At 39.1% G+C, this 27,113-nt stretch overlaps 1 protein-coding gene across 4 annotated transcripts in view; it reads right to left on the bottom strand.

Annotated features, from left to right (window-relative positions):
• EPRS1 (glutamyl-prolyl-tRNA synthetase 1) overlaps positions 1 to 27,113 on the bottom strand; it is a 52,699-nt gene that overhangs the window by 5,242 nt on the left and 20,344 nt on the right. The window contains exons 9-31 of one of the 4 annotated variants that reach the window (XM_054980708.1): positions 25,323 to 25,494; positions 23,250 to 23,483; positions 21,411 to 21,495; positions 19,756 to 19,815; positions 16,676 to 16,786; positions 15,876 to 16,012; positions 15,443 to 15,650; positions 14,706 to 14,818; positions 13,437 to 13,554; positions 12,432 to 12,806; positions 11,237 to 11,485; positions 10,223 to 10,477; positions 9,641 to 9,874; positions 8,700 to 8,968; positions 7,649 to 7,700; positions 6,291 to 6,500; positions 5,860 to 5,932; positions 5,207 to 5,286; positions 4,212 to 4,313; positions 3,943 to 4,098; positions 3,665 to 3,862; positions 3,122 to 3,295; positions 1,468 to 1,628 (exon numbers count right to left, since the gene is read on the bottom strand). In XM_054980708.1, coding sequence (XP_054836683.1) covers positions 1,468 to 1,628; positions 3,122 to 3,295; positions 3,665 to 3,862; positions 3,943 to 4,098; positions 4,212 to 4,313; positions 5,207 to 5,286; positions 5,860 to 5,932; positions 6,291 to 6,500; positions 7,649 to 7,700; positions 8,700 to 8,968; positions 9,641 to 9,874; positions 10,223 to 10,477; positions 11,237 to 11,485; positions 12,432 to 12,806; positions 13,437 to 13,554; positions 14,706 to 14,818; positions 15,443 to 15,650; positions 15,876 to 16,012; positions 16,676 to 16,786; positions 19,756 to 19,815; positions 21,411 to 21,495; positions 23,250 to 23,483; positions 25,323 to 25,494 — 3,826 coding nt within the window. The remainder of the gene's footprint in view (positions 1 to 1,467; positions 1,629 to 3,121; positions 3,296 to 3,664; positions 3,863 to 3,942; positions 4,099 to 4,211; positions 4,314 to 5,206; positions 5,287 to 5,859; positions 5,933 to 6,290; positions 6,501 to 7,648; positions 7,701 to 8,699; positions 8,969 to 9,640; positions 9,875 to 10,222; positions 10,478 to 11,236; positions 11,486 to 12,431; positions 12,807 to 13,436; positions 13,555 to 14,705; positions 14,819 to 15,442; positions 15,651 to 15,875; positions 16,013 to 16,675; positions 16,787 to 19,755; positions 19,816 to 21,410; positions 21,496 to 23,249; positions 23,484 to 25,322; positions 25,495 to 27,113) is intronic. The other 3 variants (XM_054980716.1, XM_054980726.1, XM_054980735.1) reach the window with 3 other exon arrangements.

The following is a 27,113-nucleotide window of genomic DNA, read 5'->3' as shown; positions in this document are numbered from 1 at the left end:
GGACGCTGTCTTGGATGCGACCTCACATGGGACCACAGCAGGTTCATCCTCGTCCTCAGAGTCATACTGCTGGGCCTGCAATTGAGACGGATAAGGGTGGGAGGTTGAGGGTCCCGGATCTGACAGAGCATGCCTCACCAGTCCTTCCAGCCACTGGCAGTGGTACAGTGGAGGAATACAGCAGGAATAATGGTGCCAGTGTGAATGGCAAGGTAAGGCCACTGGATCCGACGACGAGTGCAGATCTGACTGGTGGTGGCTATGATCCCTCGGATCCAATAGAGAATAGGGTAAAGGAGTTTCCATTTGAACTCTAGTAGAAGCTCTGGATCCGACGGTGACCCTGGGGATCCATGAAGGTGCTGCTTGGGTCCAGGTTTGGGTACAGGCCTCCAAGCCTCTTCCATTGGTTGATCCAAATGGTAGATTCTCAAATCATGGAGGACAACCTCGCCTTTGGAGGAGGACCATTCTGGGGAATTCATGTGAGAGTAGGGAGTTCTTGGGCTAACCAGAATGACCTCTTCACTCTCCGCCTCCATAGCTGAGCATTGGCTCCAATAAGCCCTAGACTTAGAGTGAAACCTTGAATGCTTGGTATTTTTAGGTGGTGGTTCCGATGAGTGCCTTGGATCTGAAGGAGGTCTCAGAGAATGGGATTTTCTGCCTGTTGGATCCAACTTTGACACCAACCTCGAGGAGGACACTGAACCAGCCCTAGAAGGGCTGATGACTTAGCTGCCAGGGGATGGACCTTTTCCCACAATACGGCCTTTAAATGGAGAGTCCTCTCATTTCTGGCCTTATGGGTAAATTGCTGGCAGAACTTACAGGCAGCAACATTATAGCTCACTCCCAGACACAGCAGAAATAATGCTCGCCAATCTCTCTCATCTTTGTACCACATCTGGTACATATCTTGAAAAGTGCTCTCTGAGACATTCTGAGGGACTAAATGGGATCCAAAGAGCCGAGCCAAGCCAAAAACTATTCCAAAGCAAACAAGAGCCCAATTGCGCACCAAAAGGGAAGTCAAAGCCAAGTCCAAAGTCAAGATCAAGCCAAAAAGACAGAGTAAAGATACAAAATAGAGCTCACTAGCAAGGTTCTTCTGTTTGCAGCAGCTAAGAGAGAACTGAAGGGAAGGGGTTACTTTTCCTGAGTTATCTCATAACCATTTAGGTGGGAAAACGAGCTGCTACATGACTGGGAGAAGTGGCCCCCTAATGGAGCTTTAGTGAAGCGACAAAAACTTCTCTGGTCAACTGGCCTGAGCATGTAGAGTCCTAATTTGGGACTGCGCAGAAGAATGAAGATGAACTCTACGTGAATTGATTTTCAGTTCAATTTTTGTAAGACAACAATTTATATTTCACTGTGCTTTTGGAAACCAATGCCAGGATTACTAAACAGTATCAAATTTGTGTTTTTTAATAATCATGGAAGATGGCTTGCTCCAAATCTAACCTGTTGTAAAGATTATTGTGGATCTCTTCCAGAATGTGTCTGAGTTTGTCCACTACTTCATTTTCAGCAAAAGTTAATTTCTCTCCTGTGTCTCTTCTGACAGCCACAAACTGACAATTTTTGATATCTCGTGGTCCAACTTCAAGCCTGATTGGCACACCCTAAAAGTCAAAAGGTCACAAAAAAGAGTTTTATACATCTCTCTGTATTTTGTATTTGGTTACATTCAAAACTCACAAAATTATACCTGGCTAAAGTATGCAATACCAACAGGGGACTTCTGCTAGGAAGTGAAGGGGGCATCTCATTTTCCCCTCCCTATTGTCAGGATGTCTCCTGTCATGCTCTGCAAGGCCTCTGTGTACTGCTTGACTTTGCAAGGCTTGTTTGATTCTGTGTGACTCTGATGTTAAAAGCTGTTCGCTGCCTGGAATGATGTCATCGAAGTCTTTGAGAGTTACCTGGCAGAACTTTACATTTATTTCCTATTTCCCTTCCTTGACAGCCCCCATATCCTGTTTCCTTCTCTCCTTCCCATTCACAACCAACATACCTTTTATCTGCCCCCCATCCTCAACTATAGTTATTTATTTACTTCATATACCCCATCTTTATTTGCACAACAACGGTGTGAAGTAGGCTGGGACTCTGTGACTCATCCGATGTCACCCAGTGAGCTTCCACAATAGAGTAGCAATTTGAACCTGGGCCTCCCACACTCTAATCTGAAACTCTAACCACTACACCACACTGGCTTTTGTTCGGCAGCTGCTCTTGAACAACAGAAAGCAGCAGACCCTGGTTAAATCATTCAAGTTGTGTGGGAGCAGGTTACCCCTGGTTGCTCCCAGGACTGGCTCCAATAAATCCTCCCTTAAAGGCCAAAACAGCCCTTGAACACGGCCTGTACCCTGCCTTTTACTGACAAATCGAGGCTTAAACCCTGGCGATATTATTGTAATTGCCTATTAAGGGCCACTGGGGGTGGGGGGTGTCTTCATTTGTTAAAGCTATAAGTGCTGCTTCTATTATTTGGAGGGAGGAGTTAACACCTCTCAATGTATATTTTTTAGATTTCAGATTGTTCTGCAAACCTGGGGTTTTTCTCAGGTTTTTATGAAGATCTGTCTTGTCTGTCCATAGCCCCAATATCTGGATTTCAATGTCCACAGATGAGGCCATGCTGATAATTAGATATACTGATTTTTGCTTAGCATGGTAAGAGGATATTAAAGGCAAGTTATCCTTGGGCAATGCAAGGAGAGATTTTTTAAAAGTCTTCTTATACCTAATGTGATAAAACCAGATCTACAGTTTCTATATTTTACCTGAGTGAGAAAACTACCAGACCGGTTCAGGTTCTTAAGTTACCAGCCCTTTCCTCCATCCATCAAAAGAAAGCCCTTTCCAAACAAAATGCCTAACCAAAACCATATTATACCTTTTATTAAGGCCAACCAAAATGACACAAAACTATTATTTCCAAACAAGTGCTTTATTGGCTTCCTCCACTAGAGGTCAGAAGGGAACACCTGATAATTGCTGCCTCCTACTTTCTTCCACATCTGCTAATTACGGCCCCTGAATTAGATCTCTGAAGAAAGACTGACAAAAAGCAGACAATCAAAGAAAGCCTAACTGAAGCAACGTTTACCTTAAGCTCCCAGTGATTGAATTTCCAGCCAGGGGAATAGTTGTCTCTTAAGTCAACACGCACACGGATGTTAGCACTGTGCAATAGCTTTTGGTATTCATTACACTTTGTCACCAAAGTGTCTCGATCTTCTTCCGAAAGTGCATTTGTGATACCACAAGGAATAATCACAACCTGAACAGTGATATAACATTAATAAAGTTCAGCACATTAATGGACACAGGGGGGCTGCAGCTTAGGGGGAACAGCAGAAATAACACATCACTCCCACCCCACCCCACCCCTTCTCAAATGGAGAGATTGCTGCAAAACCCTTAACTGAATCCCATTTTGTTCATGATGGTCCTCTGATTTGCAGAGGCAAATTTTGTATTAGCTTAAGGAAAAGGTGGCAGTTGACTTGAGAGTGGGGGAGAGATCTGTTCTGTTAAGTCATTCCATTCATGATTCATTGGATCCAACCCATTATGTGTTTATGCACCATTCTATAAAATGGAAATATTAGCATGAGACAAAGGTTCATATTAGCATAATTTTATTCACCTGAACACAAGCTACCCTGGGTGGCAGCACCAAACCCATGTTATCTCCGTGAATCATGGCCATTACACCAATGGTCCGAGTTGTGAGGCCCCAAGAGTTCTGAAAAGCAAACTGTTTCTCTCCTGGGGTCCTGGGATCTTCAAAAACAATCTCAAACATCTTTGAAAAATTCTGCCCCAAGTGATGAGAGGTTGCTCCCTGAAAAACAATGTAGAAAGCATCAGCCCCTTTTTTCTTTACATTAATAAACTGTATAAAATGTATGTATTCACACATACCTGGATAGCTCGCCCACTGGCAGATATAAATGCCTCTACAGTGGTTGTATAATCTCCACCTGCAAACTTTTCTTTTTCTGTTTTTCTTCCTTTCACAACAGGGATTGCCAAAAGTTCTTCATACACTCGAGCATACAAATCAAGAATCTGCAACACCTGGGGCAAGTAAAAAAAAAAAATCACTGAAAAGGTAAGAAGAAATTAAGTTACTAAAGCATTTCTGAGGCTTTGTGGAACAATGCAGTTCCACAAAGTCACTGCATGTTTACCTCTTCTGCTGCTTCTTCGTAAGTTGAAAATGCTGTGTGTCCCTCCTGCCACAGGAACTCACGAGTACGCAAGAAAGGTTGTGGATGTTTGAACTCCCAACGCTTCAGTACAGTAAAACAGAAAGGTTGCAATATAGTATTAAAGCTACAAATCCTCATCAATATAAAATGTATTATTTAGTATTGCTCAAAACTCTAATTTTCGATGATACATCAGACTATGCACATTCAAAGTTGTCCAGATTTTACATGGTACAATTCTATTCACGCCAAGAAGCTGACAATGCTTTGGACCAAATTTTCATAATAATGCTGTACAATGTTGACAGTGCTTCATGTAGTTTATTTCAGATACTGATAACCACATGAAATCACATAGTTACTACAAAGTTGCTTTACACAATCACAAATTCTGATGTATTTTAAGATCTGAGCTGTCAGCTGGCCTACACAATTACTAAAATATGTCCATGAAGTGTAACATGCATACATCTGATGAAGGAAGCATTGACTCTTGAAAACTTATACCCTGGAAAATCTTGTTGGTCTTTAAGGTGCTACTGGACTTAAAACTTGCTCTTCTACTGCAGACCAACATGGCTATGCACCTGAAATTATGCATATATCCACATGTGAGATTTTCAGTCCTCCCACTTCTTTGTTGATTATTGAAGGAGTACAGAAATCAAATGTATCTTATGCCTGATGCACATGATTCATGTAAAGGGAGTGCATGCAGGTCACTGACTTACCAAGCTAATTATATTTATACATTTGTGATTCTATGAATTGGCCCATGGAGCTAGTTGCATTACTATACTACTAATTATAGGCAATAACATATTAGGCTGGAGACTAGGAATGAAATAAAAACCACCAAGTAGCCTAACATCCTCTGACCTAACTTTTTTTTAAAAAGCAAATGGAGTTGGAGAGCAACTGATATAACTACCATATATAGCACAGCAAATAGCAACAGTATGACCTGTACTTACCACCACATTACACCACTGATTAAGTTTGATTGGCAGATCCCTGTGTGACTGAACCCACTTGGCATATGCAGGATACATCACTATAAAAAGGTGGAGGGAAATAAATATAATACCAATCTTTTTCAATTTTCTTTTGAAAACCTAACTTTGTGGTCAGCATAAAAAGGCCAGCACAGATAAGCTTTTATAAGAGAGCTGCTGTAGCATAGTGGTTAAGTGGCTGGGCTTTGAATCAGCACTCTGCTGGTTTGACTCTCACAGCTGCCATGAGCTCAGTGGGTGGCCTTGGGTAAGCCACTCTTCTTAGCCCCAGCTCCCCAGCTGGATTGTGGGAATAATAACAACACTGACTTTGTTGACTGCTGTGAGTTGGGCACTGATCTGTCCAGAAGGGAGATATATAAGCACACCATTGTTGTTGTTGTTATTGTTATTAAATTGGGAATGATTTCATTTATCCTGGAAGCAGGGTACTTCTCTTGATAAACTGCTTAATTCTTTGCTAAACACAAATTTTATTTCACCTGTTTCAAATTCACAACTGATGTTCCAGTGCAAAGTCATCAGCTGTTCTCATCACAACATTCTTCATCACCAGCTTACAGTGAAGGGGAAACATTCCTTAGTTAATGTACTTTACCTCTCAGTCTTACCTGTTTCACTAGTAGGACGGACAGCTATTGGTTCAGCTAGCTCTGTCTTGCCAGACCGTGTAACCCATGCAACCTAACAAAAAAAAAAAAGTAAATTCTTAGAAAATGTTACATTTTAAAAATACTTCACATCATTTTCATCCTTACTAGAAATGTCATTTAATTTGAATACAAGTATGTACTTGCTGCATGTATTTTTACCTTCACTCTGATCCAGTGAATGCAGAACAGAGCTCCAATGCATGCATGGGGCTCTTGTATACACAAAGCTTTCCCCACTTTCATCTCAATCTCTACAACAGCTCTAAAGGTGCATTCCGCTGGGACTACCCTTTATAGTGGCACTTGTGTGAACTTCATTATTTTATTTAGGGCTAGTTTTTACCATTAAAAAAAATCCAAATTATTAGTATGCAGCATAAAAAAATTACCTCTGGAGCAAAGTCAGCAATATGCGTCTTCTCCTTTTCCAGTGCACCCTGGGACACGAACATGGGAAAGTAGCAGTTTTCCACACCAAGTTTCTTGATTTCAGTATCAAAAAACTCCTTGATCGCTTCCCAGACAGAATAAGCCCATGGACGGAGAATGTAGCAACCGCTGACATCATAATATTCAATCATCTCTGATTTTGTGATCACCTTTACAGAAAAATGATAAGGTTTCAATGTAACAGATATAATATTGCAAAAAGCAAGTTTAAATGTATACAAAAAAAGAGTACAAGAATGTAAAAATCTAATTTTTGTAAAGACTACAGAAAAAAACTGCCTGATAAAATGAGGATTTTATTTTGGTCCTTATGTATAAAATGAAACCAGCAGAGTTAAAAGTGCGTATTACATTCTCCTGATTTCAGTGGGACTACATGCTGGATTGCGATCAATGTGACAGATAACATGGATAATTCACCTTTTATCAGAATCATGATCAATCAGAAGCTAATACCTGTATTTAAGTGCATTTGGATATTCAACTTCTTGAACAATTCCAAATGGTTGCTTTAAGTTAAGCTGCATTTTAAGGTGACTGTTTAGAATAGGTAGTTGTTTATTTTTATATTCTGGACAAAGCCCGTTGCCTCAACTTTACCACATAATAATTAGCAGAAAATGAGTTTGTGTTGTTAAACCTGAACCATGAAATTCATTCCACTGTAACACAACAGAATCAAACACAAATTGGGATAACAAGTGAATTTCTGGATATCAAAACAAATTTTGCAAAATAATCCATTATTTCATCAACATAATTTACTCCAGAGTTAGAACAGATGATTCTACAGTGGAGGAATGGTGGACAAAAGTTTTGGAGTTTGCGTCAATGGCAAAACTTACTTCATTGATTAGAGAAAGGACATTAGTTAACTTCTTGACTGAACAGAAATCATTTATAGACTTTTTACATGAAATGGATAACAAGGATTTGATGACATCTGGATTTATGGATTAAGAAACATGAACAATAGAAAAAAAGAGGGCTCTTATGATTAACCTAGAATAAGTGAGATTCTAGAAATGATACATATTTGTTATGTAGAGAATCAGAACTCAACTTGTAATGTAATTTAGTTTTTTTTAATTATATAGATATATGTATTGTTAGTGTGTCTTCTGTTTAGAATATTGAGTTTTTTCTTATTCTTTATGTTTGTTGTTTATAGTTATTATGTTATAGTTTATAGTTTAAATAAAGAAAATTCTACACCAGAGTTAGAACAGATGATTCTGAAGAAAAGTTACATGTAATTACATGTAATAATTCTCAGTGAAAATCAAGATCTACTTGCCTGAGAATACCAATCAGACAGATTCTCTTCTTTCTTGGCCTCTAGACCCAATCTGTAAAAGAAGGAACATGAAATACTGAAGTTGTTTTATGCATATAAATCTCACATGTGCATAGTGAAGCATAGGGGGAAAATGGTGAGCCAACAAAAATATCTTAATGGGGGCAGGAGAGAGAATTCAAATATGGACACAAATCATGGTCATCTGAAATGTGAACTTCTTGAAGCTGGGCCTAATCATTATCTGAATGAATGAAGCCTTGGGAACCCTATGTGCACTGTTTTGTATTCCATGGACTATTAAAGTAATAAAATATGTCAACATATATTCAATGTTAGCATGTTGTGTTCAACATTAATGAGTGGGTTTGTTTTATTATGTTCACGCCCCCCCCCAACTGAAAATCCACACATACACTATCACATATAGAATTTCAGATTTTTTCATAGCATGTTTTATACAACATAACCTAAGTGAAAACTTCTTAAGTTCAAAGAATGAGACAACTTGAGCATGAGTACTGGAATATTTTTCCTCACCTAATAGATAGTGCATCTAAAAATACACACAAATAAAGTAATGGCAACAGTCTATTTGAATTAAAACATAGTGTAACTACACCATTTGAAACATGTACAGCAATTCATGATACACTGTCACACTGAACATGAACACCATGTCATCAGCTAATAATTTTATCTTTATCAAGATCTTCCCCTCTATCTTCATCTTTATTGTAAAAAGCTGATCCTGCACTGGGCAGGGGGTTGGACTAGATGGTCTGTATGGCCCCTTCCAACTCTATGATTCTATGATTCTAAGCCTGGGCATGTCACTCGTGTGTTCCACAAAAATTACAGCAAATAACTGAAACAACATAATAACAGAACTCAAAACAGTTAAATAACATTCATGTATAGTTACAGAACAGAAAACACTGTAGTACTAGAAAGATGTTTTCAGTTTTAGTTATCTCCTTCACATAACACTGGGCCAGTATAAAGATTCTTTTCCCTTTCACACACTGAAGTGGGCTTCTACTTTTTTTACCTGGTTTGTTTCTTAGGTCCTTGACCTTCTCCTGGTCCACTGGAAGACAGGTTTCTGTTGCCACCTTGATCCTTCTGAGGTTCTTTCTTCTGGTGATCATTTTGCTTCTCTTGGCTATTCTGCTTTTCAGATTTGTTCTCTTTTTCCTTCCTATTCTTGTCTTTGTCTTCTGCACCAGTTGCAGAGACTGGCTTATAGTCTACCCCTGCTAGCAATTTGTATTGTGTCTTCAACTGAAGGAGTTCTTGCACTGCTGCATCAACTTTACCCTTTGGAAAGACAACATGACTGTGACAAAACTAGTAATCCCTTACCTGGACAAAAATATACTCAAGCTGAAGGAAGAAATTCAAAGGAAACAAGACTTAGAGGTGTCTGAAGAAAACTATGTGCTGACTTCATTATTTCATATTGCTTTTTGTAGCAAGAGAAAAGTATAGTCATTGCTGTCACTTGATATGAACCTCTTGAAGCATGTATCTTTATCATATAAATGAAGAATGTCATCCCAAAGCAAAAATTACACCAAATGCAATTAAGCCTAAATACACATATTTCCTCTTAGGATTTTTTTCAAGTATAGGATTTTGGTAAGAGGACAGGTGTAGTAAAGAAAGATTGGTCTACAAGTAGGAAAACCTGTGTGTCTGGAGTGACAGGGCTCCTAGTTCCTACTAGGTCTGTTTAACCTTTCGGAGTAACCGGCAGATTTCTGCAGGATTTGTATTTAAAAATTACTAAGTTCACCAACAGCAATAGACAAATGTTGCCAAACTTTACATAAATATCTGCAGAATTTAAGAACTACTCAACACATCACTGAATAGAGGCCATCTTATAGTCATGGGACAGGTTGTTAGAAGAAACTATAAATAAAAACAAATGGCACGCATGCCCAAAATCTTCTCAAATTCATTAAAATCCTTATTAAATATTATTACCTTTTCTGCCTTCTCTGCCTTTAATTTCCGGACTACCTCTCCTTGGGCAGCCACCTTGTTAAAGAGAGCTTTGGCTTCTGGTGTGTCAGGGCCACTGGTTCCTGTGCTTGCTGGCTGGGTCAAAGCAGATGTCTGAAGTGCTGGTGGTTGTCCAGGTTTATAGTCCTGACCTGTCTTGTCTTTATACTCTGCTTTCAGGGACAGAAGGAGTTTTACAGCTTCATCCACTTTATCCTAGGGAAAACAATAAATGAGATGTGCCAAAGAGTACGTATCTTGTCTCTTGTTTGTATATCCCAGCAACACATAGCATGAAAATACTATAGTTATTTGCAGTAGATCTGACCTGTCCTCTCCAGATCTTTTCTTTCTCTAGCTATCACCACTAATTTTACAATATCAAAGCATTAGTAGTTAATCCCAGATCCCTCCAGAATCCCCTGTGCATTGTTAATGTAGAGAGAAAGAACACCAGGGACTTGGAACTATTTCTATCCATAGCTGGGAATTTGCTCACATTAAAAATTTTGAATGTATAGATACAAGTACACCAGTGCACGCACATGTTCACCACTATTATACCTTGGAAACCTTTTCAGCTTTGAGTCTCCGTACCACTTCGCCTTGTTCAGCTAATTTATTGTATAGAGCTTTTCTGTCTATGGGGCTAGAAGATGCCAAGCCATTGCAGAATGGAGGAGAAGGATCAGAAGCACAAAAGGACAAGGAGGAAAGAGGAGCTGCAGGTGGATTTCCAGGTTTATAATCTTGGCCTGTCTTTTGTTTATATTCTGCCTTTAGAGCAAGAAGCACTTTCACAGCAGCATCTATCTGATCCTGAACCAGGAAAAGAATAAAGGGATCAGCAACAGTAGTTTCTTTTTAAAATAAAAGATGGGCATTCAGCAAGGAAACAGGGAGTGAAATGCCATCATTCCAGACTGCTGAATTTTTTTTTTATCTCATGTAAGCATTATGATTGTAAGGCACATTTGAAACATTTTGAAACAGGAGATTTTACATAAATGAAACAAAATCAGACTTCCCAGATCTTGTGCATTTAGCCTCGAATTATGGCATTACAGCACTTTATTTATATTGTCCAAATCTGAAGTGGAAAGGTAATTAAAATGGACTTTGTTTCCAAACCTTTCAGATTTATATTATTAACATAGTAAGAAACACACAGTTCCCCAGGATTTTCTCTTACATAAGCTTCAATTAAATAAATGGCAGCAGTGCCTTGAACAAACTCAAATGCTTGTGTTAAGCTCTATAAACTACAGGGCTTCATATGTTAGAAACATGAACTGAAGATGAGATGTGCCAATTTTAAAAGTTCATTGTTTATTACTGTTTCCAATATTGACTAATTTTCACTATCATTTAAGTGTCGCTGTCCATATCAACATTTTGGTAGGTCTGAACAACCAAATCATCCATCTTGCATGAATACAAGACAATGAGAAATCAAATATAATTTTAGTTTAACAGGCCCTGTAAAAAAATCAAAGAAGGTGTTCTGCTGTTCAGTTTTGTAAGTTTCCTAAATATCTACTAATAGCTAGATCTACTATTACAGAGCAGCCATTATACCTTTGAAGCTTTCTCTGATTTAAGTCTACGAACCACATCGCCTTGTTCAGCTACTTTGTCGTAAAGACCGTTGCTGTCTACTGGACTGGCAGATGCAGAAGGAAGAAGAAGAGAAGGAGCAGGAGCTGAAGAAACTGAACTAGGAAATACATTCTTTGGCGGGTTCCCCGGTTTGTATTCCTGCCCTGTTTTTTGCTTATATTCTGCTTTTAGACCTAGAAGCACTTTCACAGCAGCATCTATCTGATCCTAAAATAGGAAGTGAAAGAAGAGTTATGGAAGAGAAGACAGAAATGAAAATCTCAGCACAGATGCAATTATTAGCATGCACATAGCCAAGCTAACAAAAAAGAAGTCATAATAACTTAAATTTGCTCTTAATTGGACAAAATGGTATTAAAATATAACAAAAAAGAAGGTTTTGATTTGCAGAGCATTTTTTAGAGGCCAACTAGATTTCCCAGGTATGAGCTTTCATGAGTCAAAGCTCATGTATCTGATGAAGGGAGCTTTGACTCTCGAAAGCTCATACCCTGGAAATCTAGTCAGTCTCTAAGGTGCTACTGGACCTGACTCTTGCTATGCAAGATATGCTATCATAAGCCACATATACATCTTATATATATGTGAATTTAGAAATACCGGAGAACCTAGGGTACAAACATTCCACTTACAGATGGGAGAGCCAGTTTGGTGTAGTAATTAAGAGCAGTGGGACTCTAATCTGGAAAACTGGGTTTGATACCCAGTCCTCCACTTGCAGCCAGCTGGGTGACCCTGGGTCAGTCACAGCTTGGAGCTCTCTCAGCCCCACCCACCTCACAGGGTGATTGCTGTGGGGATAATAATGGCATACTTTGTAAACTGCTCTGAGTGGGTGTTAAGTCATCCTGAAGGGTGGTACATAAATTGAATGTTACTATTATTACAGATCACATGTACAATAGATGCAATTGTGGCATCTATTGTGGCATGAACATGTGACCTATCAAAAGATCGCAAGAATTCAAAGAGTTGAAAGACAGATTAAATTTCACTTATGGGTTTCTTGCTGTATTTTAGCACTGTTATGAATAGCCTTGGAATTTTCTTAAATGCAGACGTATAGTATAACTCTGATCTACCATCTATCTCATAAAAGGGTAAAATACCACTCAAAATACCACTCCCTGATCTAATTTCTCAGCATACAAACCTTGGATGCTTTCTCAGCTTTCAGTTTTCGGACCACTTCCCCTTGCTCAGCTACATTATCATAAAGAGCTCTACTGTCTAGGCTGGTCGTGGGGGTCTCAGAAGGCTGAACTTGGACTGTTGAGGCTGGAGGATTTCCAGGCTTGTAGTCTTGACCAATCTTCTCTTTGTATTCTACTTTCAAGGCCAACAGCTGTTTCACAGCAGCATCAATATCCTCCTTTGGTGCCTTTTTCGCTTTCAGGTCACGAACTGCATCACCTTGAACAGCCACTCTATTATAAAGAGTTAAGTGGTCCTCGGGAGAAGAGGAGGATGTAGGACGAGAAACATCAGCCATAAGTTGAGTAGGCTGTTCTTTCAACACACTGCTAGTCTTTAAAAAGAAAACATCCTTTTTTAAATAGCGCGTTTAATCAACTGCATGAAAAAGAGTTTCAATCATGATGCCTAGCTCAAAAAACCCCATTCACTTCTATATATATTGAAATTACAAATATCTCAATTTTTGCTAAAAAGAAAACAGAAACCCTAGAGAGTTGAGACTACAGAATATGCTATTGGATTGCCTTTGGCTGGCATGATATATTGTTTTGATTACTCATTCTAAGCAATTTAAACTCTGGCATGTACCTAAATCAACGGCAGCTAGAACAGTAAGAGGTTTTAGAGGCTAAAATAAACTTTAAAAAAATGTACGGATCTCACAGAACCACCTAAACTAATATTTCCAATACTTTTTCATTTTAAGCAAAAACAACACAGACCTTTAAAGGGAAGAGTGAAAGACAGCAATTCTTTATTTATTTACTTAAGATCTACAAAATGATGGAACTGTGAGATGCCAGGAAGAGTAACAGTGCAATCCTATGCAGAGTTAATTCAGTATGACCTCAGTAAAATCACAGGCTTAGACTAGAGTAACTCTGCATAGGACTGCACTGTAAAGCAACCATCCTAAAGTATCCCTCTTGACTAACAATCCATATAAACTGGGTTTCTTTACCTCTTTCTTTGCTGATTCTGCCTTAGATTTCTCCTTAGATCCAGATGTGGGCATCTCTTTCGTATGTCCATCAGGGATATAAATCAAAATGCATGGGGCTTCTTTACAACTGTATGGACTACAGATAAAGATTAAATGAATACATTTCAATAATTCAGAAGGTATAAACAATTTTTAAAAATCAAGCACTTCTAAGCCCCTCTGATTCTGATGGGTGAGAGTTAACCACTTTTATACTTTTCCTGCTCAAGGAAATAGGACGTGCATCCAAGCCTATCCGTGTCCACTAAGTTAAGTCTTGTCATGTCCCATGGTTCTCATTTCCATGTAAGAATGGCAAACACAGAAGTCTTAAAAGTGCTCAACTTCACCTATGTTGTGTCTATTCTCATAGTATAGATTACACTCAAATCTAATTACTAGATTGGACTGGTGGGGGGGGCTCTTAAAAGCCCACTCAGCCAAAGTCAGTATTTTAAACTCAATGTCAGTTCCACTTGGTGAATCAACTTACCTGATGAGGTCAGTACAGCTCAAGTACTAGTGTCATCTCACATAATATGTAAAGTGGAACATTTTAGGAAGACATTTCTATGAAAGGGACACTGTTGTAGTTTTTAATGTTTGTTGACAGTTTGTGAGTGGCTGTAAATTTACTGTTGGCTTTTAATCTGGAATCCATTTTGAATCTTTTTGAGAAAAATGGACTATAAATAACAAACAAACCTGTTTCTCAGCATCCATAAGGTCTAAAACATTTTTGACCAGTGTGAAACATGACTCCCCACCATGAATGATTTCCATCAGTACTGTATTGATTTCAACAGCATGTGCACTCCTGTGCATAACAAATGCACACACATGCCAAATAGTCGTATGTTTAGAACTGGATCACCCTGAAAGCCTTCTCAATAGGGACGTTCTTTTAACATTCCACCCCTTAAAGAAACAGCAGATCAGTGAAACAAGGACTGCACCTAACATTCTGAGTGAAATGTGTTCTATGAACACAGGTGTTCTATGAACATTCTTCACACACCAAGAAATGGCACATTTACAGTTTTTTTTTAAAATCCAACATCACAAAAATCCAACACTGCACTACTGCATCTCAAAATGCAACTCAGGCAAATGAGAAGCATGGCTAATCTACACAAAACCTGTAAAATGTTGTATTCGCCCAGTTTCAACTAATGGAGAAAAAACTCAAAACATCTTATTGACATTAAATGGAGTAACAGGGAAGAGGACTCATTTCCAGTGGCTCACCTAATGGGCTCATATGGCTGATCACAAATATAAAATCCTCTTCTCTGAAGCTGTATGATGTCACCCTTTTTCAGATCTTTAAGGCAAGGATCACCTAACATCAGTTCTTCTTGCTGTAAACAGGTAAAAAAAAAACAGTAAAAAAATCAAAGCTACTTCCCTGAAATAACATATATTCTGTGCTAAAAATTAACGTAAGCTGCATTAGAAGATCAAGGTTAACCAAAGTGAACAAACACACCTAACTGAATCTGATTATTATCATGAACTACTATTTATATAGACAAGAGTTCAACATAAGAAAACTAATGGGTTGAATCCCACTCAGATTTCCACACGCATGGAGGGAAGGTATTTTCACCAATTCACCCTCTTACAGCAGCCCCAGATGCCCCTCCCCATTCTGTTCCTGGAGAATGAGGAACCCCCAGGAATTGCTGGAGGAGGGTAAGGTCTCCCATGGGAAGGGCGCTGGTGAAAATGCTCTCTGCCCTCACAGAGAGCATTTTAGAGGGCATCTAAGCCATCATCACAATTTCACATCTGCCAAGTGCATGAGAAAAGGGGAAAAAGTCAGAACAAAATAAAAAACAGCACCAGGACTTGAATACTGCTGAAATCCAACTCCAGTTTCTTCAATTTTTGCAGACAGTGATACTCTGAACTCCAAGTTGCCTGCAGACCAGTACAGACTGTAAAACTTCTAGTTCACAAGCACGTAGATTATTGTAAGCTACCTTGCTGTCTCTGTTAACATACTGCTTGAAATCTTCATCTTTGCTTAGGACGGGTTTGGTGATCAAATGTTCATAGGTGACACAGACAGTTGGGATGAGAGGAGCACGAGGAGTCTCTGCTAACCAGGTAATCTTAGCAGTTTTTTTGTAGTCTTTGTTCTCCAAGTTGAGTGCAGCATCAATGGAAGTGGTTTTCCCTGCGGAATTCCTACAGATAAAGCAAAGAAATGATTTAAAACATATCAAGAACAGGCTGGGTTCTGGTTAAAACTTTCTTTTCAAGATACAGAGATGCTTAATAAGCTTAATTTACTAAATGAACAACACTGCACACCGGTCATCTGTGTTTAAAAAACCAGAACTCATGGGCCACTAATGAAATACTAAAGGCAAAATACAATATCCGAATTTGTTTGAAGAACCAGAAACTCACTTGTGTATTTTGGTAATGATGGTGTTGCCCCAGTTAATAAATGTAACAGTCTCCCCTTTTGTCAAAGTCTCGGCATCTGCTCCTTCGATCAACACTTTGGGACCGTACCAAACAGGCTTCAGACCAACTTCAGAATTCTGTACATTGTGAAGGAAAATGATAAAGAGCTGATTCAGTTATTTGGTTCGCTCACTGATTAATGACAAGGCCTCTGTTGACATGACTGGTCAATGAATTTCACAGAATCTACTGATCAGGTCTGTCAATCATTCTCTCTCTGGGGCTCCTCCTTTTCTGTCTCTTCAGGGGCAAAGACTAACACCACCCATGAAGAGCCTTCCCTTCCCCTAATCCTTCCATTTTCAAAGGGGAAAAAGCTATGCTTGGGAGCCTTTATAGGGAAGAACAAGTTCCACAAAGACAAGATTGACTATGGAAGAGCTGACATCCCTGTAGTAGGAATAAGTATGGAGGTAGCCTGGAGGGGACTTGAGGGCATCTGAGCCTGGTCTGGCAGCGCCCCATTCATTCCGATGGACCAGCCCCTCACTACCACCCAAGAAATTTCCTTAAGGGCCTTCAAACCCAGGGGCCTCAGTGGCCTTGTGCATGTCCACGCATCCATCATTAGCACTGCCTTCCTTTCACACTCATACCCCCAGGCATTCTACCAATCTTTTGTTTTCTCTATGGAATACTATGTCATGACAAGCTTGTAAAATCCATCTCATTTCTCAAGTTTACAGCATTACAATATCTCTCCTTCCCCACCTTTCCCCAAAACAGACAGTTCATCAAACCTTTGGATGTTTGGCCACTTCTTTCACCTCTTCTTGAGCTTCAAGAACATTCACTGTGACCACTTCATCCTTCAGCAACGCAGTATACCGAGGTGCTACTGGGTCTATAACCTATATGCCAATAACAACCAGAAGTAATCACAACTATTCACTTCAACAACAGACGAAAATTAGTGTTGTATGAACTAAAAAGTATATACACACATCATTTAGGAATATTAACCGGTACTCTTTGTGTTACTGCATATTTGATTGCACTTTCATTTTGCTTGAATCTAAATTGTAACAGTAAAACAAGTAAGATAATATAAACTCTAAAGTCAGCAATGTATATGCAATTCTGCCTTTTAAAAGGAACAGCCTTTAATTAAAAGATGGGTAACTACTGACTTTAAAATAAAGCAGAAAATAAAAGAATGTAACCTCAATTTTAGAAAGTCTTAGTCAAACTTACGTACACATGTATACCTATGAGAAAGACTGTAGAAAAGTTCTATGTCATCATAGTCTTTATCACATGTAAGATTTGGGTCCAGTAGCACCTTAAAGACCAACTAGATTTCCAGGGTCTGAGCTTTCGAGCGTCAACACTCCCTTCAGTATATATGTTATCTGATGAAGGAAATTTTAACTCTTGAAAGCTGATACCCTGGAAATCTAGTTGGTCTTTAAGATGCTACTGGACCCAAATCTTGCTCTTCTACTACAAACCAACATGACTTCACACCTGAATTTATCATCTATGTTATTTTACTAATTCTATATTGTAGGAAGAAAATTCTGAGTATCTTTCAATACAACCCTCAGCATGCAGGGTCATCAATGAACATATGCACGTATAAACATATCAGACTTAGCTGTGTTAACTTTTTTCTGAGACTAATACATGAGCAGGGCAGAAAAGTTCCTTTGTGGATTCAGCTGAACCAATTCTGATATATTTCCATATAGGCAATTCGGAAAGTACCTTGAAAGTGCCTAAGGAGACTAAGCAGGAACCAAGCCTCTGTTTTAACACATTTGTAGGATTTTTTTTAATGTGACATATTTCTCCTTCTTTGTACCATACTGGTAAATTCCTATTAAACCAAAATACTGGCTATTAATTTATTCTGCCAGTACTTTCCAGCACAATCATTATTTACATACAACAGCATTAGACCACTATAATAAGGCAACATCATTGCAATGAACTCAAGAAGAGCTTCTCCTCTTTGTCATCCTTGGCAAAGTGGTTTTGTACTCGACTTAAACATAGCGTCTTCCAGCAATTTTTCTTCCTGTTTTCATCACATCTACTACGTAATTGGTTTAGGCTTCCTAATCCATCTTGCAATGTCCCATTCCTCAGTACTACGTGGAAATGTCTTAGATTAGTACAAGATGCTAGAAAGAATACACACAGGTGTAGCATTGGACTAGCAGAAGAATCACGAGCTTGGAAGCTTAATTTTTTTTACTGTCAATGTCATTGTCAATGTCAATGTCGAAAATAGCAGTTCCTAAGAAGATATCTTATATTCTGCCTTCCCAACTTTCCACTACAGTTAGAATACTGTATCTAGAACATGGCAAGCAAATTTTTTACAAAGATATGTTCCACAGTTATATGCCACTTATTATATGCCACCTTATATGCCACCTAGGATTACATACGTAACATCCAGTTTGGATGTTACATTCTTGCAACTACTTTGGACACAATCATTACTCGTGCCTTTGCCTACTCATTAGAAATATGAACAAATTGCTGGCATATTTGGACCATGCACCTCAGAGTTCATAAATCTGGCCTTGAACAAGATCTATCTCTCAGTAACTTTTCAGTTACATTTTAGTGGTTACGCAGAGGTACATAATCATTATCTTGCTTACAAGACAGAAATACCTTAATTTGGCCCAGAGCTTGCTTTTTTTTTTATTATAATGAAGAATGAGGGCACATTGGATGTTTTTGTAATACTTAATAACAGTTTGATTTTCTTTAGTGCTATTGACCTACTTGTTTGGCAATTTAGGTGGCTAATACTCATCCTACAGAACAATTCAACATCTTCACTCTAACTCCAATCAGACTGCATTGTGACAGGCAATATACAGTACCAAAAACGAGTAACCCAATGGCTTACATTTGAATATATTATGGTGTTTATAAATTTGCTACACACACAAAAGTCAACCTATGCAGCAACAGAAAGAACCAATTGATAATCCTTCATATAAATGAAGAGAAAAAATAGGAAGGGCTATAGGAGAATGCAAGATGCATGCCAGGCAAGCAAACAAATCTGGAGAAAGCCTGGTCAAAAACAAGCAAGAATCCAGACACAAGTTAACAGAATGGGAACATCCACAAAGTTGTGCAGACAGACACTAACAGTTCGCCTTATTATAGTGTCCAAGCATCTGCTGCCAAAAAGCAACTAACCATGTCAAGATGCAGTATTCCTTATTTGAAATTCAATTAAAGAATGTGAGAGCTTTATTGACTGTATTAATGGAGAAAAAGTTAAAGCTCAGTACAACCACAGAAGAAAGACAGCACACACAGTATCAAGTAACTTGGAGTGACGCTCTCTCTTTCACTGAGAAATCAAAACTGATTACCTCCCCCTTTGGAACAGGAATAATGCATTTTAAGATGGATATAAGGTATGTTATGTAAACAAATGTGTTTATGCTATGAGAAGCTGCGTAATGATGGCTGATGCTATGTATGCTTACAATACTGTAAGCTATATGCTAAGGCAGAAAAAGCATTAAGTAATACCTTCTTACAGATAGCTCGCAGCTTGAAAGCAGAAAAATGAAATGCAGAATTTTCATATCAGATTTACATCAGCAAAATTCCATTACCTTCCCACACAGTCCAAGAAAAAACAATTCAGTATTGGTTTGGCAAAAATCAGTAAGATTAGAGCTGCTAGCCCATGTTAGTAAGAGGGGACATTCCATTTTCCTGAAAATGAGCTGGATGATGCAACGTAATTGCAACTCTTTGAAGAGCATTCTAAAGAATGCTGGATTTGCTACTAGCACAAGTATCAGTCAGAACCATCATCATACTAAAATGCACATACCTTTTTGTTAAAGGACCAAATTTTATCCCATTCCATGTTTACAACTGATCGAGAAGAACCCTGTGAAATAAGGTATTATATCCTTAGGACTGACTGTTGATGCAGTACTGAATATTAACTATTTCACAAGCATTTTTCGTGTACACTTGTTAAAATACAGAATGAAGACTACAATATTCAGTTTCTTAGCCTGCAGTCTAAAAGCATGCAATTTAAGGATTGCTCAATCATCAGATCAGGCTTCTGTCATACACTACGCAGTACCAAGCTATTTCCAAATGATCAAACATACTTATATGAATACTTCTGGTATGTTTATCTGGACCAGTACAGTAGGATTTCTGTTTAAACACGATAATCACTCATATCTTCCTTTGCCTACAAGTTAATAAATTGTAAATAATTTTTCCACATAGAAAAACTTCTCAGGGACATTATCAAGTCACCAGGCAGTATTTTCTACTTCTCAGCTTACACAGTTTGTTAGCTACCCCAGACCAATAAGTTATCACACAATTCTGTTCCTTTTAACTATCAGCAAGTTTGTTTTAATAAACTTAAAGCTGCAAAAGCAACAGTTTACAACACAATCCTTCAACATATAACACAAAAAATTCAACTCAAGCACTGAAAGACCAGTTACACATTGATTAATCAGACTTAATGAAAGCAGGCAACTCTAGTAAATCTATGACATTCTAAACAAGATTCTCTCACGCACACCCCCACATGCAGATTCACACACAGATATAAATATGGTTACCAAAGATATTCTGTTGCTATTACAAGCTCATCTGTGTTGAAGATATAAACAAAGTTAACCAAAGCTTCCACCCTGGAGGAATACAGTGCTCACAAGTGTGCTTCTGCAGCCGTAGTCCACAGGAAATATTTTAATGTTTGTACATGGAAATGGGTGGAGATGCTGCCCCAGTAACACAGCAATCAGCCACACTCTAGATACTCATTGAAAAAAGAAGGCTTCCTGGCAAGAATGAAAGCAGCTCAGCCCCAAAATTCCAGTAAAGGGGGGGGGGGGAGACTGGAGAGGCAGGTTTCCTACTGAATACAAGTAACCAGTAGTTCCACTTTCACTTTCTGCTGAAACCCAAGTGCAACACTTTCAGAATTTTCCCTCTACATATGGACAGAACCCATTCTTTTACAGAGGAGAAAGCAAAAATTTGCACTCAGAGAGATCAGTGATGATGGGGGGGGGGCAACCCCTTTCCCATCCCCTGCTGACTGCCACCACTAAGAATCAAACTGCAAACTCTGATCCTGGGCTCTGTTATTTGGCCACAGAAAAGTGTGACAGACACAGACAGACAGTAATATAAATTTGAATGCACGTGAAAGACTACAGATCCAGTATTACCCAGATGTTATTGGGACATCCACTTTTTGAGGCAGCTATCAAGCTTTTCCCACTCCAGAGTTAGGGAAGGCCTTTTCTGTTGAGTTCTTGCTGCAACCCCCGAACTGAGTAACACTGTTCTAGAGGGCCCCCATACCACAAAGCAACAAGAACAGCAAGGAAGAAGTACAGGCTAATAAAAACCACTTCTGAAAACTTGCTCCATTCCTGGAAACACAGCATCGAACTTAAAATCTATAAGTACTAGTAGTGAGGAAAGCATGGAATCAACACCTACCTGCGCAGCAATAAACTGTTTCAGTCCCTCAACTGTCATGCCTCTTCTCAGCACTCCACGCACAGTTGGGAATCTTGGATCATCCCTAACAGAGAAGTGTGTACACTTCATTTAAATAATAGGCAACTGTTCCAGTTTCAAGAAAAAATGCATTCTTATATGAATTTGAAGCAAGTTATTCAATTTCTCTTTTATCCCTTGACCCCCTAATGATGTTTGCTAGATAACCCAAGGTTGTTAAAAATTAAAACGTCTAAACTCTGGTTAATTTTAAATAATTATTTAATAATTATTCTTCCTTCCAGGGTAAAAAGGAAGAAAATATAAGACAAATATAAGTTGCAGTAACAACTAGAATGGCAGATATTTGGGGGAAATTGATGGAAGAAAGTGCAAAGAAAACTTCCATGTGGAAGCTCCAATTATTATCATTATTATTATACAGAAACATTTGCCACAGTGATAAATGCAATAAGGAGAATCCTTACTATGTGGAACCAGGGATAGGGCTTCACCATTAACCAGGAGAGAACATTTCTGCCATTTTGTGTACTCCCATGTGGTAGTCTCAGTGTTCAAAGTTACAAAGAAAGAATACGCTCTTGACAACAGGGCAGGTATTATGACTGGGGAGGTACTCCCTCCCTCCCAGTCCTTTGGTTCATCTAGTAGGCTGCCAGCACCCAAACTGAAACAAACTTGACCCTTCACCAGCTACTTGGGAAGCTTGTGAGCCTCTGTGCATGTGCAGAGTTCTAGAAAATGGCTGAGCAAAATGCTTGTAAGTGAAGCTCAGACACAATTTGACTTAACCAAAAAAAGATCTTTATTGTACTACAGTAGACCATAAAATACACAAAACACAAGGATATATATATAGAAAGAACAATGCACAAGGCTTAACAGCTAGTAAGATAAAGAAAAGAACTGAAGTCTAGTACCTAACTGTTCCTTGAGTTACCAAACAGTACCTGAGGCATTCCCTGCCAGGATGGACGTTCAGTGCTTGGGGAGGTGGAGGCAAGCCTGCCTCTAGGGCCCTTGGTTCTCCATCCTGCTGAACCACACACACAATAGGCTGCAGAGCCTTTTTGTACCCTCTTTTCCAAGGAGGGGGGGGGGGAGAAGTTCTCTCCCTTAAAATCAGTCTCTTCCAAACTCCATGGCTAGTCAGCCCCTTGTCACATGGCCGAGTCTCTCTCAGACCTCTCAAGATGGTACCAAAAGGCTATCCATTTATCCATTCCAGGATGCCTCCTAAGGAGGTGTCAGAACAAATGGCTTCCTGCCCTGCGGAAAGGATATGCTTTCCCAGGTTGACTTTGAAAAGGTGAATCACAGGCCAGCTTACTATCTAAAAGGCCTGCCAATATATACAGGCCTTTGTGACAATGGGGCCAACTCTTTTTCCTTGAATTAAAGTCTGCAACAGAATGCACCCATTTCACTCAGAATCTAAATAGCCGTGGAATAATAATTTTAACGCTGCATGTATGTGCATTTATTGATCTAGAGAAACATGGGTCTAGCAGTTCAGTTGCCATCTTGTGTCATTATGTTTGTACCAGCTGTCTACTAATTAAGCATTAAAAAAAATTAAATGATCAAAGACATAGCATTAGTAAGAATCCAATACAGAGTAGAAGAAAAGCTGAAACAGAACATAAGCAATTCTAGGGCTGACATTAGACCACATGAAGCACAAGTAGCTCATAGGAGCATATATTTAAGCCAACAGGTAGTACATAAGGCAACATAATGGTGAAGTTTATGGACTTAACACATTCAGTGCCAACAATCAGCCCCCACCCCCCCACCGCAAACAGCTGGCTAACTTACCAGCCATCCACTAATCCTTCATTGACAAACCAGGTTAACTTTCTTTTAGATAGCACAGTATTATTGAGGTTTAAACGGCTATACTCCCAGATATACGGCTTCCTTATGCCAAGAGCTTCAATGATCCAGTAGAACTGCTCATCTCTGTCATGATATTCTGTTGTTCTTAATGCATGGGTAACACCTTCAATACTGTCAACTATAGGACAGGCAAAATCATATGTGGGATAAATACTGAAACAAAAGCAAAAAACCCTCTTAAGTTTCTTCTTTATATCATAAACATAAAGTATATGCATACCATTAATAAGCAACATCTAGAATGACTTTGAGATAAATGTAACGGTAACAATGCAAGAAGACATACACCACTATCTTTGAGAGAGGTTATGTACAGGTTATATTTATTTATCAGCAGTACTGTGCAGTTGCTGAAACTTTTTTTTCCATTATGTAATCAGGGAAAGAGAAACCTTTCTAGTTTTTCTTTCTATTTCTTCTTGGGGCAGCCATTCCGGGAACTGTTAACAGAAAGAACAGGAGGAAAAACTAGAAAGGTTTCTCTTTTCAGTTGACTTATGTCAGGAGGTTCTGTTTGATTCTAACTGTTGGTTAATAAAGCAAGCTTGTTTGTGAGCAAGCCAAACATTCCACAGGAAATATTCCAACACTGAGATAGCAGAGATAAAGGTTACATGGGGCACTTATGGGAAGAAATGCCGGAAGTGCTTAGCCCCACCCATGCCTGCCAAGTATTGCTTGCAAGGCGTCCCCCTCCCACAGGCTGTTTCCTCTAGTACACTCCCAGTTTCAGAGGCCAACAAGGGGAAAAACATTCAAAATTGCTAGGTGGGTATTCACAGGGTAGAACTGGTGAGTATGGGAAGGATTAGGACTGCCAGCTCTGAGTTGGGAAATTCCTGGAGAACTGTGGGTGGAGCTTTGGGGAAAGTGGAGTTTGGGGAGGGGAGGGAGCTCAGCTGGGTATAATGCCATAGAGTCCACCCTCCATAGCAGCCATTTTCTGTTACACCTGGAGATCTGTTGTAATCCTGAGAGATCTCCAGATCGCACCTGGAGGTTGGCACCTCTGGGTTACACACTCCTTCCTGCCCACCGATTTTCCTCTACAATTGCCCTCTGTACATTAGAGTGCCCTCAGTACATTAGTTGGGTACATACAAAATTTTTACTTAAATGCAGCTACGTTGGTGAGTCTTCAAGCTGCTGTGAAAAGAACGCAGAGTACAACTAGCAACATACAAACTGGTCTTCACTGGACAAGGTACAACTAAAAATAGCAATGGTTCCAATTTGTTAAACATAATAATCTTTTGCTCTGAAGCATTTCAATGCTAAGTTAAGGATAAAGGTATTAATTCAGTGTCTCTTCTCTACTGAATTTATTACAATGCAGCTGGAAACGGTGCTTTAAACAAGCCATCAACTGTGGCAATTTGTTCATTAAACAGATTTAGGTCGAGCCATGCATAGTAACTCTTCACATTGAGTAGAGAGTAAAAATCCATTTAGCCAATGTCTACACTGACCTTTTTATTAAAAACTGTAAAAATAAAGTCCCCTAGACAGAAATCAGAGGGGGTAAGGGAGGTACAGGGGGAAAAAAGAGAGACTAAATTCAACAGTTTGATATAGTGAACAAAAACGATTTTCCTGTATCAGTAGACAGTGAAGATCTGTGGAAGGCAGCAACTCATCTGAAGAGATTGTACATTTGAACAAATACACAGTCTCTCCAGTTCACTCTTCCACTCCCCTTGAGACCTTGCCAAGCAGGTGGGAACCCAAGAACCCAAGATTTCCTCCCAATCCCACTGTCAGCAGAATGAATATTCAATTCCTATAGACATAATACACTGTTCTCTACTTGTTTATGATGTATTTAGTACCATTTGATACCTAACAACAGATGCATCCATTAGCCCAGATTCTAAAACAAGAACTTGAAAACCAAAGGATCAAGTGTTGTTTAAGAGACAGTCCGGCCACATCCCCAGAAAACAGCACTGAATAGAAAGCAGAAGAAAAAAAAATTCTGAACAGAATACATACTTGTATTTATTTCCAGTACGTGGGTGTGGCTGATTTTTGCAACGATAAAGAGTTGGGTCCCTCAAACATCCATTATTACTAGTCATGTCGATTTTTGCTCGTAGACAACAGGTCTGCCCATATTCTGTTCCCTTTTTCATTTCTTCCCACATCTGCAAGTTTTTCTCAACAGCTATTGAAGGGAAAGCATTCAGTTCATATAACATACACATTCGTCCTCTGTTTAAATCTCACTTCTACCAAGAATTCACTGTGTTCTTAGGTAATTTATGCTCAGTTTGACAGACTGCACTTAACAGCAAGTTTCCACACTGCAACAAAATCAGAGAGCTGGGAGCGGAAGGGTTAATTATTCCCTAGAACGGAGAGCTTGAGTGACAGGCTGTACCTTCTCCCCTAATTGGTCAGTTAGAACTAGTCTGAAAGCAGTCAGTTGGTTTCTGACAGGATTTGTTTTGTTTTGTGTGAGTGAGTCTGACAAGAAGGTCAGACAGGTTCCACTTTGAAGTGAGGACAGAGGACTCTTTTGCCTTAACTGTAGTATTACTGTCCAGAGGACGAATTCTAAGAATTCATAGTACAAGTGTCAGCATAAACTGAAGCATGCTTTACACATACACCAGAAAACTGGGAGTATGTTTTGGCGAGAGTGATGGGATAGTGAGTTGATACGCCATTTCAAGCCAAAAGAAGAGTTATATCTTCTGAGGAGAAGATTAATTCCTGCCCAGTTTCTAGGCGGGGGGAGGAATTGGCTCTGAGGAGGACCCTGGGTCTGTTGCAAAGGGAAAACCATTTTAGATTAACTCCAAGAAACCTGAACTGTCATAAGAAACTTTCTGAAGAAACATTGTTGCTATAACTAAATTACTAACGTCTCTCACTGTTATGAACCAAGAATATACGATAATAAGCTTCAAGGATACTAATTTGCCAGTTACAAGAAGTGTATTCTGTAATACCAACATTTTACCTCCACTTTTCCATCCCCTGACTACATGTACTCAATCCCTACCAGTTAGATAAAGTTCTTATTTCTTTTTGAATGTTATACAGTCTCTAGTTCCATTTCCAAGGATGAAAGGAAGAGGGCTCCTGCTTTTCCCGATCAAGTTCCTGAGCTGGGCTAAAAGCCAGTTATATTCTGGCTGTCATGGTGGGACAAACAGATTTTCAAAACCACAAATATTAACACGCTACTTGGGGCAGCTCAGTCAAAGCAGGGAAACTGAATTTTGGTGGGAAAATCTGCCTTACAATGGGGAGAGTGAAGGGAGGTCCACCAGCCTTCCCCATGTAATACAGGCATAACAATACTGACCTATCTTACAAGACTGTTGTAAATGCTTAGCATTGTTATTTTAATACCCTAGCTCTGATACAGTATTTTCTTAAGTGTTAGAACCATATGAACAAGAACATATTTAAATCTAGTATTTATAACTGGTACTATTTTGGGCAATAGGTTTAACCTAATGGATTATTTTTTTCCTCATGAGATATTAAACAGCACAGACTTTTGGTCTCTTGAGTTTCTCCTGGTAGGTCAGACATTATATACTGGCAAACTAAAGGAAAGCTATGATAACCCCAGATTCAAAATTTAACCTGTCTCCTGATGTAACAGTTTACAAATCTTCAGGTTTTGGGACAGTGTTTTGAACATTTTCTGGTTCACATATGAAGCAACAGCAACTCAACTTACAGCAACTCAATCCTTTAGTCTACCTAGTTCAGTGGTGCCTATTCTGAGTGACTGCCTCTCCCCAGGCTCTTGGGTAGAGATCTGTT

The sequence above is a fragment of the Eublepharis macularius genome, chromosome 1 (assembly GCF_028583425.1).
Source record: "Eublepharis macularius isolate TG4126 chromosome 1, MPM_Emac_v1.0, whole genome shotgun sequence".
Taxonomy (NCBI): domain Eukaryota; kingdom Metazoa; phylum Chordata; class Lepidosauria; order Squamata; family Eublepharidae; genus Eublepharis; species Eublepharis macularius.
The sequence above is the reverse complement of the archived record's forward strand: the minus strand, read 5'-3'. Positions and strand labels throughout refer to the sequence as shown.